The sequence below is a fragment of the Rhineura floridana genome, chromosome 8 (genome assembly GCF_030035675.1).
Source record: "Rhineura floridana isolate rRhiFlo1 chromosome 8, rRhiFlo1.hap2, whole genome shotgun sequence".
Lineage (NCBI taxonomy): Eukaryota > Metazoa > Chordata > Lepidosauria > Squamata > Rhineuridae > Rhineura > Rhineura floridana.
Window position 1 is genome coordinate 55,002,449 of NC_084487.1, and position 18,204 is coordinate 55,020,652.

An 18,204-nucleotide genomic window follows, 5' to 3' on the forward strand; every position below is an offset into this window, starting at 1 on the left:
TATACCACTATCCAAACAAAAATTGCTCTGCTGCAACCATCAATCCTTCGGAGTAGTTTTTGAGGATGCACAGGAAACTGCAGAGGTGAGGAGAGTAAGGTGAAGTCCTATTGCATAACCAGACATCTGTCTCACTCACACAAAGACAGAGCTGGATGCCTACAGCCCATAGCCATCGCCACAGCAGAACAAATTGGCCAAAGGTGGTTTTGTGTATATATACAGGTGTGCTAAGTAGTATTACCTTCACATCTGAAGCAAATGGTGCTGGTTTAAATGCCATGGAACAATGTGATCTGGAAAGCAATATAGGAGGAGGTGGAACTTTGCTTTTCACACTACTTGCAGATTGTGGAAAAGCAGCACGTAATGTATTTTGTTCAGCTTCTGCTTTCTGAATTAGTATAAGTGCTTCCTAAGATTTAAAGTCAAAAACCCAAAAATGTTATTTGGTTTACATATATTTCAGATGCAAACAAACTGTATAACTATAGAAAACAGAATCACAGGGTTGAGAACGATCCAGAGACAGAGTGTTTAGTGTGTGCCTGGACAAGCAATTTTTTAACATTAACTGCTAGTGAGATTTATGCAAGCAGCTGACACACTCAGTACTCCATCCAGTGATCTGTTGCTGTTTCTGGTTTGTTATGAAAGTTGTTACCTCATTTACAGAACTTCCTTCAATTAGTCTAAACAGAAGTCTTTGTTACCACTTTTTCCCGACTTTGCTTGACACCTCTCTTTCATACCCCTGCAGTGCTGATCTCTACTACTGAGTTTGTGCCTGCAATTTTGGGAAAAGAAAGCATGTATATATGGAAAATGCATAAAGATCAGTGCTGAGCCACTACCCACTTGGGGGTGTCCTAGTGCCCACTGAAGAATCTAAATGTTCTGTCATGAATTCACTGGACAACCTTCAATTAGTTATGACCTCTGCCTCAGTTCTCTATCTAGAGAAAATAACAAGTTACCAGAGTTGGAATGACGACTAAATACATTAAGACTGTACAAGCACTTCAGCACTACAACTACCATATAAATTAACAAAAACAGCCATCTAGTAGGGAGATTGGACCATTGGTCTCACCCGAAGGGTGATTTTCATAGGAGGAATCCCATCATGCTGGATTATAGCTCGTCCTATCGTCCGAAGGCAAGAATGTTTCTGAAGTCAAGACCAGGGCGTCAGGCCCCTCCCACTCTCCAGTTCATTCGCAGCGAGTCCAAAGGGATATATCTAAACATGCAGGAAAAAAGGCCAATGGGCCTACCAGCAAGAACGTAACATAATAGTAACATTCATAATATCTGACGCTAACCTAGCGAAAACAGTAATAGAAGTCTTGACTTCACTAGAAAATTAAAATGTAATATAATATAATATAATATAATGACGAAATTGTAATATATAAACCATCCTAAATATTATGTAGTTATTCTCCAACTGGGAGGGTCATGATGGGATTCCTCCTATGAAAATCACCCTTCAGGTGAGACCAATGGTCCATTTTCCATAGGAGGAATGCCATCATGCTGGATGTACCAAAGCAGCCCATAACAGGGAGGGACCACCCACATACTAATCGTCATTAAGAACCTGTTGCAAAACTCGTCTGCCAAATGAGGCATCAGCAGAGGCATAACGATCTATTTTATAATGCCTTATAAACGAGTGTGGAGTAGACCAAACAGCAGCTCTACAAATATCGGCAACAGGAGCGTTAGTAGTAAAAGCAGCCGAAGTGGCTGCTGATCTAGTGGAATGAGCTGTTATACTAGGAGGAACTGGAATCTTAAGGGACTCATAGACTAAGGTAATACATGCACGCAACCAGCGGGATAAGGTGGAATTAGCTACTTTATGCCCCATAGACCTTGGATGAAAGGATACAAACAAAGACTCAGTCTGTCGTATATCCTGGGTCCTGGACAGGTAGGTCTGAGAGCCCTCCGAACATCCAACGAATGCCAAGCCTTCTCGAGAAGATGAGTAGGATTCGGACAAAATGAAGGTAGAACAATGTCCTGGTTGCAGTGGAAAACTGAATTGACCTTGGGATGGAAGGAAGGATCAGTTTTCAGCACAACAGAATCCTTGTGAAAGACACAGAGGTGGCGAGCAGAAGACAATGCGTCCAGTTCCAAGACTCTTCTCGCCGATGTAATTGCAATCAGGAACAGGACCTTGAAAGACAACAGACGTAAAGGCACAGTCCTGAGTGGCTCAAACGGAGGACGTTGTAAGGCCTGCAGAACCTTTGACAAACTCCATGATGGAAAACGGTGAGCTACAGCCGGCGAGCGTAGAGCAGTGCCTCTGAGGAAGCGTTTGATAAACGGATGTGAGGCAATAGGGGCGTCAATGGAAGATACTGAAAGAATGGACGACAGAGTGGACGCATGTCGACGCAATGTGTTGGGTCTAAGTCCCAGCATGAGGCCCCTATGAAGATATTGCAGCACTTGTTGTACTGTAGCCTTGGAAGGATCGATGTGTTGGGACTGACACCACCTGGAGAACACTACCCAAGTATGTTGGTATATACGAGTGGTGGATGGTCTTCTCGAGGCCAAAATAATGTCAATAACAGCGTCTGACAGGCCAGCCGATCTCAAATGTCCCCGTTCAAAAGCCACGCTGTTAGGTTGAGCCACTTGGGGTCCTGATGCCATACTGGACCTTGTGATAAGAGATCTGGCCTGACTGGAAGTGGCCAGGGATCCGTCACTGACAGTGCAAGGAGATCCGAGAACCACGGTCGATGGGGCCAAAATGGTGCTATCAGAACCAGTTTGGCCCTCTCGCGTCGCGCCTTCCTCAAGGTTCTGGCTAATAGTGGTATTGGAGGGAAGGCGTATAATAGGCCCTCCGGCCACGGCAGTGACAGAGCATCCACCGCTTCCGCTGTCGTGTCCAGGTATCGAGCGAAGTACCTGGGTAGCTGGCAATTGCGACTGGAAGCAAACAGATCTACTGAGAAGGGGCCGAATTGACGCTGGAGAAGATGGAACACAGTCGGATGAAGTCTCCATTCTCCCGGCAAGACTTGTTGTCTGCTGAGCCAGTCTGCTGTGACATTCGAAATTCCTCTGAGATGTTCTGCTTTGAGGGATTGCAGATGTTGTTCTGCCCAGTCGAATATGAGGGAAGCTAGGTTCTGTAGAGGCCTGGACCTGGTGCCTCCCTGTCTGTTTAAATGAGATTTGGCACACGTGTTGTCCGTTCGAATGAGGACATGATCCAAGAGAAAGAGAGACTGAAAATGAAGCAGAGCTAAGTGGACAGCCTTTAGTTCCAGCCAGTTGATGTTTTGAGCTTGCTCTGCTGTGTCCCAAACTCCCTGAATGAACTGGGAGTTGCAGTGGGCTCCCCAACCAAGGAGACTGGCATCGGTGGTAATGACAGTCCGGTGGGGTTCTCTGAATGGAGTGCCTTGGGTGAGATGTTGTACCTTTGTCCACCAGCGGAATGACAAGCACAGAGTGGGACTCAGGGGGATTGCTCGATGGTTTGAGTTGGCAATGTCGTGTTGGAACGGCAACAGGGCCCACTGTAGAAGGCGCGTATGTGCCTGAGCCCATGGCATAATATGGATGGTGGACACCAACATTCCGAGAGCCCTGGCTAGAAGCATGATATCTGCAGATGTTTTGTGCATCAGAGACCTTGCGATGTCTGTGATAGCGGTGATGCGATCTGAGGACAGGAACACAGTCGCTTGCAGTGTGTCTAACATTGCCCCTAGATGCTGCAGGCGTTGGGTTGGTTGTAGATGGCTTTTGTCGAAGTTGACTAGCCAGCCGTGGGCCTTGGTAAATACTCTCGGGGTGGACGAGAGTCCGAACGGCATTGCTCGATATTGGAAGTGCTGGGAGCCAAAGGCAAAACGAAGGAATTTTCTGTGGGCTATGCAAATAGGGACATGGAGATACGCTTCCTTTAGGTCGATAGAGGCAAGGAAGTCACCTTCTTGCAGGCTGTCTATAATGGAGTGGAGGGATTCCATTTTGAACCTGCAATACTTTACGAAACGGTTAATGAACTTGAGGTTCAAAACCGCCCTCCATGAGAGATTGCGTTTGGGCACAGCAAATAGGAGGGAGTACACCCCTTCCGACCTCTCTGCAGTGGGGACTGGCTCTATCGCCTCTATGTCCAAAAGGTGATGTATCGTAGTCTGCATGATGCAGCGCCTGTCTAGTGCCCTGGGACAAGGGGAGGGATGAAAATTGTTTGGAGGTATTGCCCAAAACTCAATTGCATATCCATAACAAAAGAGGTCTCTGATCCATGGGACCTGAGTCAGAGGTAGCCAAAGTTCGGCAAATAGAAGCAATCTGCCCCCAACTGGTATTGCCTTAGTATTGTCTGCGTTGGCGAGACCCTCCCCCGTATGAGGACGTTGAGTAGCCTCTGCGGCCCTGGTACTGACCTCTACTGGGGAAATGTCTATTCCAGCCTCCTCTGGTGGAGCGGAAATCAAATGCTGGGAAGTCGCGGCCTCGTCCCGTGGGCCACGTTCCTCGAAAGGGCTGAGACGTGCGGTATGAAGCGAAACGCCTAAAGGGTCTGCGCTCGACATTTTTGACAGTGGCCAAGACAGGCTTTCGAGTGTCCTTAGGGTCGACAAGCACTGCCCTTAATGCCTCTTCCCCGAAAAGTAATGTGCCTGCATAAGGTGCTCGTGAAAGATTAACCCTGGCAGTAGAGTCAGCCTGCCAGTGACAAAGCCAGAGGGTCTGTCTGGCAACGACCTGAGCCTCCAGGGCGCGTGCTGCTAGTTGATTCGCGTCCAAGGTGGCGTCGGCCACGAAAGCAGCTGTTTTGCACAATTTTAGTAGCAATCTGCGCAGGGAGGCGGGATCTGGATTGTGGTCCTCGATGAGGTCGTCTAACCACATCATCGCTGCCCTGGTGAAAATAGAGGCAGATGTGGATGCATGCATAGAAAAGGCGATGGCCTCATGGGTCTTGCGTAGTATAGATGCCATTCAGTGGCATCCTTTAGATGAGAGTCCCCCTCCGTCGGCAAGAGGGACCTGGAAACTAAACTGGAAATAGGCTCGCCGATGCCAGGGACAGCCAGTCTGGTAGAAAAGCCCGGGGCCAAAGGATAGAGTCTGTCTGCAATGTTATTAAATCGGCGTGCCTGTAAGGGGTGGGACCATTCGTCCTTGGCCAGTTTAGCGATGGGGTCTGGCACAGGGAGGAAGTTTTCAGCTGGCGTAGGGGATTTCAAGACCCTGGCCCCTTTTAAAGCGGGCGTGGAAGCTGCAGTTGGAGTGGATTGAAGACCAAGAGCGTTCAAGACTCTGCGCGCCAGGGGCTGGTAATCTGAAGCGTCGAAGAGACGATAGGAGGTTTCTTGCTCTGGTTCCGAATGGTCACTCCACTCGTCCCCTTGGTCTTGCAGCGTGAATGCGGACTCTTCATCAAAAGAGGCGTCATCAACGAACCTGCCCCTGGCAACGTCAAACGGGTCTGGAGAACCTGATGGGTTTCTCTCACTGTGTAGAAGTTGAACCCCGCTGTGTTGAGAGATAGTGGGAGCTTGTGAAGATGATTGACTCTGAGCAAAAAAGGACAGCATGCCCTGAAGTTGTGTAATGAACTCGTGGGACAGCTGTAGTCCCGGAGATGTAGATGGTTGCTCTTGGATAGGCGGAGCTGCCGACGGCCCCACAGGTCGTGAAGAACAAGCTCTGGATTGACTGACCGTTGGCTGTACAGGAAATCCAGGAAAGTCCTCCTCATCAGAGGAAGCAGCAGGAGAATGAAAGAGAGTAGTTAACTGTGCATGATTTGACTCCTCTGGCACTGGAGCAGAGACATAGCGGGGCCGCTTGATTGTGCTGTGGCTAAGATGTTTGGTTTTGGCAACCGCTTTTGAGTGCTTATGTTTGACCGCCTTAGGAGGTTTAGGTGTAGTCATCTGGTTTGTCACAGGCTGTTGTTTCGGCTTGGTTGCCTGGGTTGTCTCTGGCTGTTCTGCCATCATATAGATATTAAGGGTAGCTGTACACGGCACACGACTGGGGCAGAATGCACAGACCCGAAGATGCTCAGTACACGGCACACGACTGGGGCAGAATGCACTGGCAGATGGCTAAGTACACTGCCATGATGGGGCAGAATGTACACACTGAACAGTTTTAGAGCAGACACAGTACACGGCACACGACTGGGGCAGAATGCACTGTCAGATGTTTAAGTACACTGCCACAATGGGGCAGAATGTACACTATGAATAGTCTAGTACACGGCCACAGATGGGGCAGGATGCACAGTCCAGGTCAGTCCAGACAGGTGGTATGTGGTATCAATCCCTTGCACACTAGGATCAATAGTCTGGTGTACAGTCAGTCCAGTATTAATAGGTTTAATGAGCCAGCCACAGGCGCACCTTCCTTGCAGGAATAATAGGCTTTGTACTGTTTAGGTATTGCTACTGTTTAGGTAGCAGCAATAATCAATAGTAGTAGTTTGCGTGAAGAGCTGTAGCAGACTTGAATATGTGCTCTGCAGCTTACTAACAGACACAGCTTACTAACAGACACTGACAGGAAAGGTATACACTGACAGCGGCAGGCCTAGAACAGAGGCGTTTATCAGTAAGGCCAATAGAAAAGGCAGGAAAAAAGTGGGAGGATCAAAATGGCGCCCACAAGGAGCGGAAAAATTGAGCCAATGAGAAAGGTTTGGGGTGAGGAAGGAGCAATGGCGGTCTAAGGAGAGCGCCAACAAGCTCAAGATTCTCAAATTTTTCAAGCTCAAATGTCGTCGATGGCGGCTGGGGGGCGAGCTATGTCTTAATAGCCGCGGAGACAGGCTCACGGAGCACAAAATTTAAACGGAGCCGCAGGCTCCAAAGGTCGTTGCGGCGGGAATTAACTGCCGCGGAACGAGCCGGAGGGAGGGGGGCAGAGCAAGGGAAAGAGCCGCAGCCGCAGGCTCTGGGGCCACCAAAATAGGTGGCGATAAAAAGGGAGAGAATGAGGTGGCGCGAGGCGGAGAGCCGTGATCGGAAGCTCCCGATTAGACTTGCGGCCGCCTGCTGAGCGAGGGAGAGTCGCAGCCGCGGTCTCCCGGAATCGCCGTTAGGATCGGCAGAGAGCAGCAGCTCCTGCGAGGCTAAACGAGGGCGGAGGAGTGCAGCTGGGCGAGAAGGAAAGCCGCAAGCTCCCGTAACAAAAAGAGACTAAGGCAGCCGCCTTAGAGAGAGAGAGCCGCAGCCGCGGTATCTCTGGGAGCCGTAGGCTAAAGTTCTGGGGGTAAACGATGTCAAAGACAAGACAGAGGGAAGGAAGAAACGCAGGATAGACAGATAACAAAGACCTTCACACTCTGGCAAACAAATCCACAAACAAACACAAGAGACTTAGCTACGCTATCTGGAATAACAAACTTGTTCGATACGAAGGCAAGAATGAACTGGAGAGTGGGAGGGGCCTGACGCCCTGGTCTTGACTTCAGAAACATTCTTGCCTTCGGATGATAGGACGAGCTATAATCCAGCACGATGGCATTCCTCCTATGGAAAATAAGACTGCCATATGTTTTAAGTACAGTACATTGTATTTCTTTCTATATAATTATATGTAAATAGACTTCTTATCTGGAACTGATTATGATAACTGCATAATGCAATAGACCTCTAACTCCTATTTGTTTTGTTTGTTTATAAACCACCCTTCACCCAAAAATGGATTCCAGGGCAGGATACAAAGAAATTACAGAAATATTGTAACACAACCAACAATAAAATAAGAGAAAGATGAATCAAAGCAAGCTTAAATGGCTTCAATAGGATCTGTGTCATACGTAAAATGAAGGGAATGATATAGGGAGATGCTAGCTGTCAGACTACTAGATGGGGTGGTAAGGAGCAAAGGAAAGAGACAAGAACACCTGCCCACTCTTTTCCCTCATAGCTCTACCATCAATGGGTGTCATCTTGTTCGGCAGAACTGTGAGGAAATGAGTGAACCAGGTATAGATGATGATGCTATCCAACTTCAAAACTAGTACTGCTGGTGTAGCGGGTTGTCACTGGCAGGTTCCCCTGGATGGTACCTTTCAGGTCACAACAGGGGTAAGGGCTGGTTGGTTGGTTGGTTTTTTTGCGGAGAGTCTCTTCTGTGGATTGAAAAATCTGAGGGTGCTCCTTGATGAGAGAAAGTTGTACTGAGGGGAGTGCAGTTGCATCCATTCTTGGGTGAAAGTCTTGGAAGCGTGATAGCAACCTGGCTGAGAGCCAGATTGCTGTCTAGGACACTAGTACATCTCTGTGATTCATGGGTGAGAATTTGTTTTAATATAAGATATGACTGTGTAATTAGTGATCTCCATAACATATAACGCTTCTTTACATAATATTTTGTGTTTTAGCTGATATTATTTGAACTCAAATTAACACTGAATTACTTGTTTTGATAACTGGATTGATCTTCCCTACAGAAATAATCAAGAAGTATACCATAGATAATTTAAATGCTTTCTTTTTATTGCGTTTTAAAAGATGGACCACCATAACAGTTTTGCAGCCTCAAAAATTTATCTGCAACTTGGATAATTGTGTTCTCTAAAATTTAGAATAATAATAATCCAACTGCAGCAATATATGTAAAAAGATAATGTCTTATGGACAAGTGTCTAATTTACAGTAATGTTTATTGGAAACTGGGGGGGATTATCTGGCAAATGACCTGTGACCAACATAACATGTGACAATTCATTGAAAGACATCCACAAATAATTGCTTCCAAAGCAAGACTCTGCATATGACAAAAGTTGCAGGTCAGCATCAAGTCCATGTGGGAAGTTGTAACGCACATCTAAATTTACACTTGGCCGTGGCAATACCCTAAACCTTTGTTTCTTTTCAACCCAACACTTAACATTTTGGCCGAAAGGCGGGGTATAAATAAACATTAACATAACGTAAGACAAATGTCATGGAAATCCCCCTTTTTAAGAAAAGGACAATATTAATGTTAATGACAAATTTTGTTTTCACAACAAATTTTTGCCAATAAATTTTCTTTTCAGTTTTCCTGTCTCAAACCCAACAATAACAAAGTTGACAATTGACACCAGTACTTTCTGTGCCTTCTTTCAGGATAATCACATTTCCCCTAAGGGCACTGTTCCCTGTATTTGTGGAATATACTTTACATTATGTGAAAAAATAATTTTTGTTCAAGACTGCCTTCAACCTTTTAGAGGGTTGTACTATTCCCTGATGCAAGGCAACAGACCTTCAGCTCCTGGAGCGAGTTTTTGAATCTCTAGATGACCCCATTTTAAATTTTAAAATTTAAATTTAAAAATGTAAAAACTCTTAAAATGGTTAAAGACAGAAGGAAAGCAAAAGGAGAGAGAAACACAGTTAGAACCCTAAATGCAATAATACAGTGACTAGTACATAGGGACAGAGAACTACTACAATAATTATTATACAGAAATAGAAGAGGATGATAAAAAAGGTAGAACAAGAGCCCTAGTTCAAAAGGTTAGAGAAATCAAAGGAAAATTCAAACCAAATGTATGGATGTTGAATAATCAACTGGGGAACACAATGACTAACTGAGATAAAAATAAAAGGAAGATGGAAGCAATACACTGAAGAATTATATAAAAGAGATGCAAGGTTGACAGATTCATTCACGGAGGAACCATATGAAGAACAAGAAGTCTTAGAATACTTGGAAGAAATAAATCACCAGGAACAGATAGCATACCAATAGAGTTGCTACAAGTTACTGAGACTGAATCTGTCCAAATTTTGACAAAATAATTTCAACAAATATGGAAAATAAACCAATGGCCCACAGACTGGAAGTGTTTAATATACATTCCAATTCCAAAGAAAGGGGATCCTAGGGAATGCAGTAATTATCGAACTATTGCCTTAATATCCCATGCAAGTAAAGTAATGCTCAAGATTCTACAACAAAGGCTCTTACCATATATGGAGCAAGAAATGCAAGATGTCCAAGCTGGATTTAGAAAGGGAAGAGGTACCAGAGATCATATTGCCAACATATGTTGGATAATGGAAAGGACCAAGAAATTTCAGAAGAAAATCACCCTGTGCTTTATAGATTACTGGAAAGCCTTTGATTGTGTAGATCATGAAAAACTATGGAATGGTTTAAAAGAAATGGGGGTGCCACAGCATCTGATTGTCCTGATGCGCAACCTATATGCTGCACAAGAGGCTACTGTAAGGACAGAATATGGAGAAACTGATTGGTTCCCCATCAGGAAGGGTGTGAGACAGGAGTGTATTTTGTCATCCTATCTGTTTAATCTATATGCAGAACATATCATACGGAAAGTGGGTTTGGATCAAGGTGAAGGAGGTGTGAAAACTGGAGGGAGAAATATCAATAATTTAAGATATGCAGACAATACCATACTAGCAGAAACCAGTAATTTGAAATGAATGCTGATAAAAGTTAAAGAGGAAAGCACAAAAGCAGGACTACAGCTGAATGTCAGGAAGACTAAAGTAATGACAACAGAAGATTTATGTAACTTTAAAGTTGAACTTCTCAAGGATTATCAATACCTTGGCACAGTCATTAACCAAAAGGGAAACAATAGACAGGAAATAGTCAGAAGGCTAGGACTGGGGAGGGCAGCTATGAGACGACTAGAAAAGATTCTCAAATGCAAAGATGTATCACTGAACACCAAAGTCAGAATCATTCAGACCATGGTATTCATGATCTCTATGTATGGATGTGAAAGTTGGACAGTGAAAAAAGCAGTTAAGAGAAAAATCAACTCATTTGAAATGTGGTGCTGGAGGAGAGCTTTGCACATACCATGGACTGCAAAATAGACAAATAATTGGGTGTTAGAACAAATTAAACCAGAACTATCACTAGACGCTAAAATGATGAAACTGAGGTTATCATACTTTGGACATATAAGAGAAGACAAGATTCACTAGAAAAAACAATAATGCTAGGGAAAACAGGAAAGAGTAGAAAAAGAGGAAGACCAAACAAGAGTTGGATTGACTCCTTAATGGAAGCCACAGACCTGAACTTACAAGATCTGAACAGAGTGGTTTACAACAGATGGTATTTGAGGTCATTGATTCATAGGATCGCCATAAGTCGTAATTGACTTGAAGGCACATAACACACACAGACACACAGAGATGACCCCATCTATTCAGTCTAGCTACAGAAAGCAAATCAGGGCAGGTCAGTCTCCTTGATACATCTGAGGGGAAGCTGGTAGAAACTTCTACATGCTTCAGGGTGGGGGTGTTGTAAAGAAGTATCAATTCTACTGTTTTCTAAACCACATGCAGGTTGATGTTTACTGATAATTAAGGTTATCTAGTTACTAAATATATTAACATGTAGTTGTATTTCCTCTAAAAGCAATAACATATAACCACCCTTCCCTTATCTGACTTGTCTTTCAAACTGTATGCTTCTTGAGGGCAGGGGCCTATTTCTTTTTGTAAAACTCTGTAAGATGCCCTATATTGATTGTATGGTACAAATAATAGAACTAATAATTATTAAATTCTCAGGGTAAGAATAATGACAATCCTAAAAAGGGATTTAAATGACACACATATTTATATAATTTACACATTGTTGTGTTAATGTTGGTCAGAAGAACTGCTGCATGTAAGGCACACTGCCAGTAATATCTCGTCACATTTTCTTAATGGTAACAACCTCAAAGGGTCATTAACCTATTATCTATTTTCTTGCAGAGGTCCTTAATTGAATATTATGGAAAAAATAGAGAAATTTTGAATTATGCATGCCATACTTCTGGTTGTTTTACTACTTTGTGAAATGAGATTATGAAAAACTATAGCCAGATCATGAAACTTTGGGAAATCATCTTTAAAATGATACAGAACATATTTAAGAAAATGAAAAATGTGTCTGTAGGTTGACATTGTCATGGAATTACCCACTTTTGTCAGTGAACAGTTTCTCCTGGTGTTATTGCATATATTTTTAGTAGAGTGGAATGATTGATCATAGTTATTGGTAATAGAGTGGGAGATATTGGAGTGATGGGTGGATTGTATTTATGAATGTTTCTGAGGTATAGGAATAGAATAAGATGATTAGTGGATATTGTATGATTTGTGTACATGAAAGACAGAGTTTGATGAGTATGTTTTAAGTGAGGAGATTGTTGCATACTGCGAGTCAGGATGTGGCAAGGAGGAGGGTGAAGAGGGAAGAGATACCTGACACTTAAGATATTTTCAAAATGTGCTGCTATATTTTTGCTTTTTTAGAGTTTTAGTATTTTGTGTTGTAGTTTGTATTACATTATTTTGTAGCTTTTCAGTTTCATTGTTTGTTACATATATAATTATATTGTTATATTTATTTATATACTACTTTATGCCCAGATGACTCCTAAGTAGTAGATAGCTAGTGTCTGTTAGTTCTGGAAACTGCTTAGAGATCATATTAGTACTAAGCAGTACATAAATATATCAAACAAATAATAAATAATATAATCTCGTCCAATGTTCATATGCAAATATAGCATTTAGAGGAAACAACAACAGTTATTCAAGTAATGTATATGAAATGCCTTAACTGAACAAAAGTATTAAATACCTACGTTTTGAGAAAAACATTTCAAACTCTCTGAAGGAACACAAATGAACTACTTCACAACGAAGATTAGCAGAACAAGTTTCTAATATCTCCTGAGAAAGTGATTTTGTATAAGCATGTTGAAGGTTGGTACCATTAACAGCACAATCTTATACATGTCTATTCTGAAATAAGTCCCAATGAATTTAGTGATGCTTACTCCAAGTTAAGTGGGTATAAGATTGAGCCTAAACTCAATGGGTAACCTCAGGTCCAGAGGCTGAACACAGCCCTCCAGACGTCTAGCCCTCAGGACTCTGCCTAGGCTACACCCCTCCCCAGCCCTGCTCCCCCCCCCCTCCTGGTGTGTTTTTGCCTAGCTGGAATGTGTCATTGAACTGTGATCATGCCTATTGCTTGCCTCATGGATGATTGAAGATTGTGTGTGTGTGTGTGTCTCTGTCTGTATAGGTAGGGGGAAACCTCTGACTTTTGCAAAGCTAGAATATAGCCTAAGATAAAGTGTTCCATCCATTGCTCCACCCACCTTTGCATCTGGCTATCACATGGGAATACAGCCCTCGAGCTGAAAGAAATTCCTTACTTCTAGCCTAAACCTTTCAGTTCCCACTATTTCAATCATAACTTGATGGAAATGGAATCACACTGCTCAGATTTATGATTCTGAGGGAGGAAAATGATTTTTTTAAAAAGGCTCCATTTTAAAAAAGACCTGACAGGCTTGCTGCTCCTGGGTGAATTTTTAACATCTATATTGCCAACAGTTTCCTCAGAATCTTCACTTAATGGAGTGCTGCCTCAATACGCTGGTTATGTCAATGACAAACATAAAGAGAACGATGAATAATATTAGGACTTACATTAATTGCAAAATAATTTATATTACCTCAAGAAGCTGGTTTGGGGACGAATTGGCTAATCCTACTGGAAGCATCAATGTGGCCTTCTGCATCAAGAAGAGAGCTCTGGACAATTTATTCTTTTTTATTTTATTCATTACATCTGGTTCTGTGGAGCAATTGTTTAAAGTAGTAAACCTATGAACAAAATATGGTGTTTCCATAAGCTATTTTTACAAGTACATACTAATGTGTGTTACCTGTTAAATGTTTGCGCTGATTTATATCTTTTGCAGCGACCTTTAATTTAATATTTTTGCCATCAGTATGAATGCCTGCAAGAAAGTGACTATTAATTTATATCAAATATTAGCTTAAAACAGTATAATACATTAAGTTCTGTATGAGTCCTCCTATACTCCCACAGTGGCATTAGAATTACTTTTCTGTTTCATTTCATTTGACTCTTCAGATTATATAAAATTGAAGTGTGCACTGAAGTATGTAAAATTGCATTCCTTTTATAAATTCTAGGTGGCTTCACACTCTACTAGGTAGTAGTTGCTGCAGATACAGCTGCTACACCACAGATGCAGGTATAGTGTTGCCACATGTGAAGTATGGATAATATTGCTCTATCTGCACCTGTGGACAAGCACCTGAGACTCCTGGATAGATAGAAGGGCCCCACTGTATGTACATGGGTGTTTCAAGATGTACGTATATTGTCCACAGTCTGTGTGTGTTGTAGGAAATACCAGTGAACCTGTAGCAATCAGGTCATATCTGCCAGAAAACAAAAAACATTCTTCTCTCTTACCTACTTTGATTTTACTTACCTGATACAGAAGCAAAACTGCTGTCAGCTTTTAGTCATACTACTATTGTGATGTTAACACCTCTATTCAACATATTAAATGTTAATCTGACTTGATAAGAGTTCTTGATTTTGTCACAATCTCCAGCTTTCTGAACCAAACCTAGATACAATAGTCATTCCATCTGATAGTGCACATTCCTCCTACTGTACAACTGGAAGCCCAAATTTCAGAATCTGTTTCTATTTCCCAACAGCATGAGATCCTCCAGAATAGTCTTTCAAATGTCTTGTGAACAAATATTTGGTGACCTGACACATTAAGTATTTTAAATAGACCAGGAATGGAAAAGGTTTAGGCTCAATATTTAGATTATTTCTGGTTCAGAATGAGGGTGCCAGATGCTTGCTGCCTCTCAGTAGTTGTAACGGAATTCAGAAGTTGCTAAAGGAAAAACAAGATCAGCCAGAACGCTATGTGAATACTCTCCTTGTATGAAAAGTGGTACACTTAGATTGCCTCCAGATGATCCCCAAATGAGTTTTTCTCATATATAACACAGAAACGTTTAAATCAAAGGTTCATGAAATGGTGTAATTCTGGGAAATATAGTTCCATTGGTACGAACCTGAAGGGTAGTTCTCCATTGCCTGTTGAAGGTCATCAGGTTGGGTAACGGGCTCCACCTGGTGTCAAAGGCAGGAACAGAACTTGTGGAAAGTAGGCAGTTCCCATAATCCTGTTCATATACTCGCCAAGCTCAAACAGGCCATTGAGGAATAATACACCAACACTTAAAGAGGGGGGGAAAGCCTACTTTCCTATCTAAGAAAAAAAATTGCTACTCAGAATATCTTTACATTGTGAAAAGCTAACAGCAACACTGAACAAAATAAATTTATCACAGCCTAAAAAATCTAGACCTTCTGTGGCGTACAGACCCTCTGTGGCGCAGAGTGGTAATCAGCGGTAACGCAGCCGAAAGCTCTGCTCACGGCCGGAGTTCAATTCCAATGGAAGGAGGAAGTCGAATCTCCAGTAAAAGGGGTCAAGGTCCACTCAGCCTTCCATCTATCCGTGGTCGGTAAAATGAGTACCTGGCAGACGCTGGGGGGTATAGAAAGGCTGGGGAAGGAACTGGCAATCCCACCACATATATATGGTCTGCCTAGTAAACATCGCAAGACGTCACCCTAAGAGTCGGAAACGACTCACACTACAAGTGCGAGGACACCTTTACCTTTCTTTAAAAAAATCTAGGGAGAGGTCCCAATGACATTCAGCAAGCAATGGAGAACTACCCTTCAGATAAGTATCAATGGAACTTTCTCCCATTGCTTGTGTAGGTCATTGGGTTGGGACATACAACAGCTTGCCCCAGCTAGAGAGGAAATTATGGCAATGAAAAAGGAGAACTACTGAGGAAGGATCTGCTTTAAGACCCTTCTTCCAAATGTTGCTTCAGCCAAAGTGTAAGCATTAAATCCGTAATGCCTAGGAAGAGTGCTGGGTGACGCCAGGCTAGCAGGCTTTACATACCTCTCTGGTGGAATGCGCAGCCACCTTGCTGGTAATTGGAAGTTTCTGTGCTTCATAATCTAGGGAGTTACAGGCATTGATCCACCGATAAGGTGGAATTGGTCATCCTTTTGCCTAGCAAAAGTGGATGAAAAGATACAGGGTATCTGTCTTTCTGAAATTTAGTCCTATCTATGTATACCTTAAGTGCCCAGTAGACATCTATGAAGGGCCAGGGCCACTCCAAAGGGTGAGATGGTGCCAGGCTAAAGGTTGGGAGGACTAGCTCTTGCTATCTGTGAAATTTAGATAAGACTTTGGGAACAAATGCTGGATCTGTTCTCAAGACCACCCGAACTTCGTGGTAAACACAGACGTTTAGCTATGGAAAGTCTGTTTAGTTCTGACATCCTGTGAACAGATGTGACAGCAACAAGAAAAATGATTTTCAAAGACAACAGTCTAAGGGACACTTTCTTAAGTGGTTCAAAAGGTGGTCTCTGAAGTGCCAAGAGAACCTTGTGGAGGTTCCAGAGAGGGGGGAGGGAAGGAGAGAGAGGGGGAGAGAGGGGGGAGAGAGGGGGGAGAGAGGGGGGAGAGAGGGGGGAGAGAGGGGGGAGAGAGGGGGGAGAGAGGGGGGAGAGAGGGGGGAGGCAGGGGGAGGGGAGGCAGGGGGAGGGGAGGCAGGGGGAGGGGAGGCAGGGGGAGGGGAGGCAGGGGGAGGGGAGGCAGGGGGAGGGGAGGCAGGGGGAGGGGAGGCAGGGGGAGAGGCAGGGGGAGAGGCAGGGGGAGAGGCAGGGGGAGAGGCAGGGGGAGAGGCAGGGGGAGAGGCAGGGGGAGAGGCAGGGGGAGAGGCAGGGGGAGAGGCAGGGGGAGGGGAGGCAGGGGGAGGGGAGGCAGGGGGAGGGGAGGCAGGGGGAGAGGCAGAGGCAGGGGGAGGGGGAGGGGGAGGAGAGGCAGGGGGAGGGGGAGGAGAGGCAGGGGGAGGGGGAGGAGAGGCAGGGGGAGGGGGAGGAGAGGCAGGGGAGGGGGAGGAGAGGCAGGGGGAGGGGGAGGAGAGGCAGGGGGAGGGGGAGGAGAGGCAGGGGGAGGGGGAGGAGAGGCAGGGGGAGGGGGAGGAGAGGCAGGGGGAGGGGGAGGAGAGGCAGGGGGAGGGGGAGGAGAGGCAGGGGGAGGGGGAGGGGGAGGAGAGGCAGGGGGAGGGGGAGGGGGAGGGGGAGGAGAGGCAGGGGGAGGGGGAGGGGGAGGAGAGGCAGGGGGAGGGGGAGGGGGAGGAGAGGCAGGGGGAGGGGGAGGGGGAGGAGAGGCAGGGGGAGGGGGAGGGGGAGGAGAGGCAGGGGGGGAGAGGCAGGGGGGGAGAGGCAGGGGGGGAGAGGCAGGGGGGAGAGGCAGGGGGGGAGAGGCAGGGGGGAGAGGCAGGGGGGAGAGGCAGGGGGGAGAGGCAGGGGGGAGAGGCAGGGGGGGAGAGGCAGGGGGGAGAGGCAGGGGGGGAGAGGCAGGGGGGGAGAGGCAGGGGGGAGAGGCAGGGGGGAGAGGCAGGGGGGAGAGGCAGGGGGGAGAGGCAGGGGGGAGAGGCAGGGGGGAGAGGCAGGGGGGAGAGGCAGGGGGGAGAGGCAGGGGGGAGAGGCAGGGGGGAGAGGCGAGGGGGGAGGAGAGGACGAGGGGGAGAGAGAGAGGACGAGGGGGAGAGAGAGAGGACGAGGGGGAGAGAGAGAGGACGAGGGGGAGAGAGAGAGGACGAGGGGGAGAGAGAGAGGACGAGGGGGAGAGAGAGAGGACGAGGGGGAGAGAGAGAGGACGAGGGGGAGAGAGAGAGGACGAGGGGGAGAGAGAGAGGACGAGGGGGAGAGAGAGAGGACGAGGGGGAGAGAGAGAGGACGAGGGGGAGAGAGAGAGGACGAGGGGGAGAGAGAGAGGACGAGGGGGAGAGAGAGAGGACGAGGGGGAGAGAGAGAGGACGAGGGGGAGAGAGAGAGGACGAGGGGGAGAGAGAGAGGACGAGGGGGAGAGAGAGAGGACGAGGGGGAGAGAGAGAGGACGAGGGGGAGAGAGAGAGGACGAGGGGGAGAGAGAGAGGACGAGGGGGAGAGAGAGAGGACGAGGGGGAGAGAGAGAGGAGAGGACGAGGGGAGAGAGAGAGGACGAGGGGGAGAGAGAGGGGACGAGGGGGAGAGAGAGAGGAGAGGACGAGGGGGAGAGAGAGGGGAGAGGAAGAGGGGGAGAGAGAGGGGAGAGGAAGAGGGGGAGAGAGAGGGGAGAGGAGAGAGGAGAGGGAGAGGGAGATTTTGAGAATTGCACCAAGATAGATCAGTTGTTTAGTTGGTAGGAGGTAGAACTTTTCCAGGTTCACCAGAAACCCAGACATAGTTAGTTGCAGATCCTAATGCATATAGTCCAGGGAT

At 45.8% G+C, this 18,204-nt stretch overlaps 1 protein-coding gene across 1 annotated transcript in view; it reads right to left on the minus strand.

The window, feature by feature from the left end:
* The window catches only part of CFAP54 (cilia and flagella associated protein 54), a 272,916-nt gene that overhangs the window by 206,670 nt on the left and 48,042 nt on the right, over positions 1-18,204 (minus strand). The window contains exons 19-21 of the mRNA XM_061582731.1: positions 13,727-13,801; positions 13,514-13,635; positions 245-415 (exon numbers count right to left, since the gene is read on the minus strand). Of these exons, the coding sequence (XP_061438715.1) occupies positions 245-415; positions 13,514-13,635; positions 13,727-13,801 (368 nt within the window). The remainder of the gene's footprint in view (positions 1-244; positions 416-13,513; positions 13,636-13,726; positions 13,802-18,204) is intronic.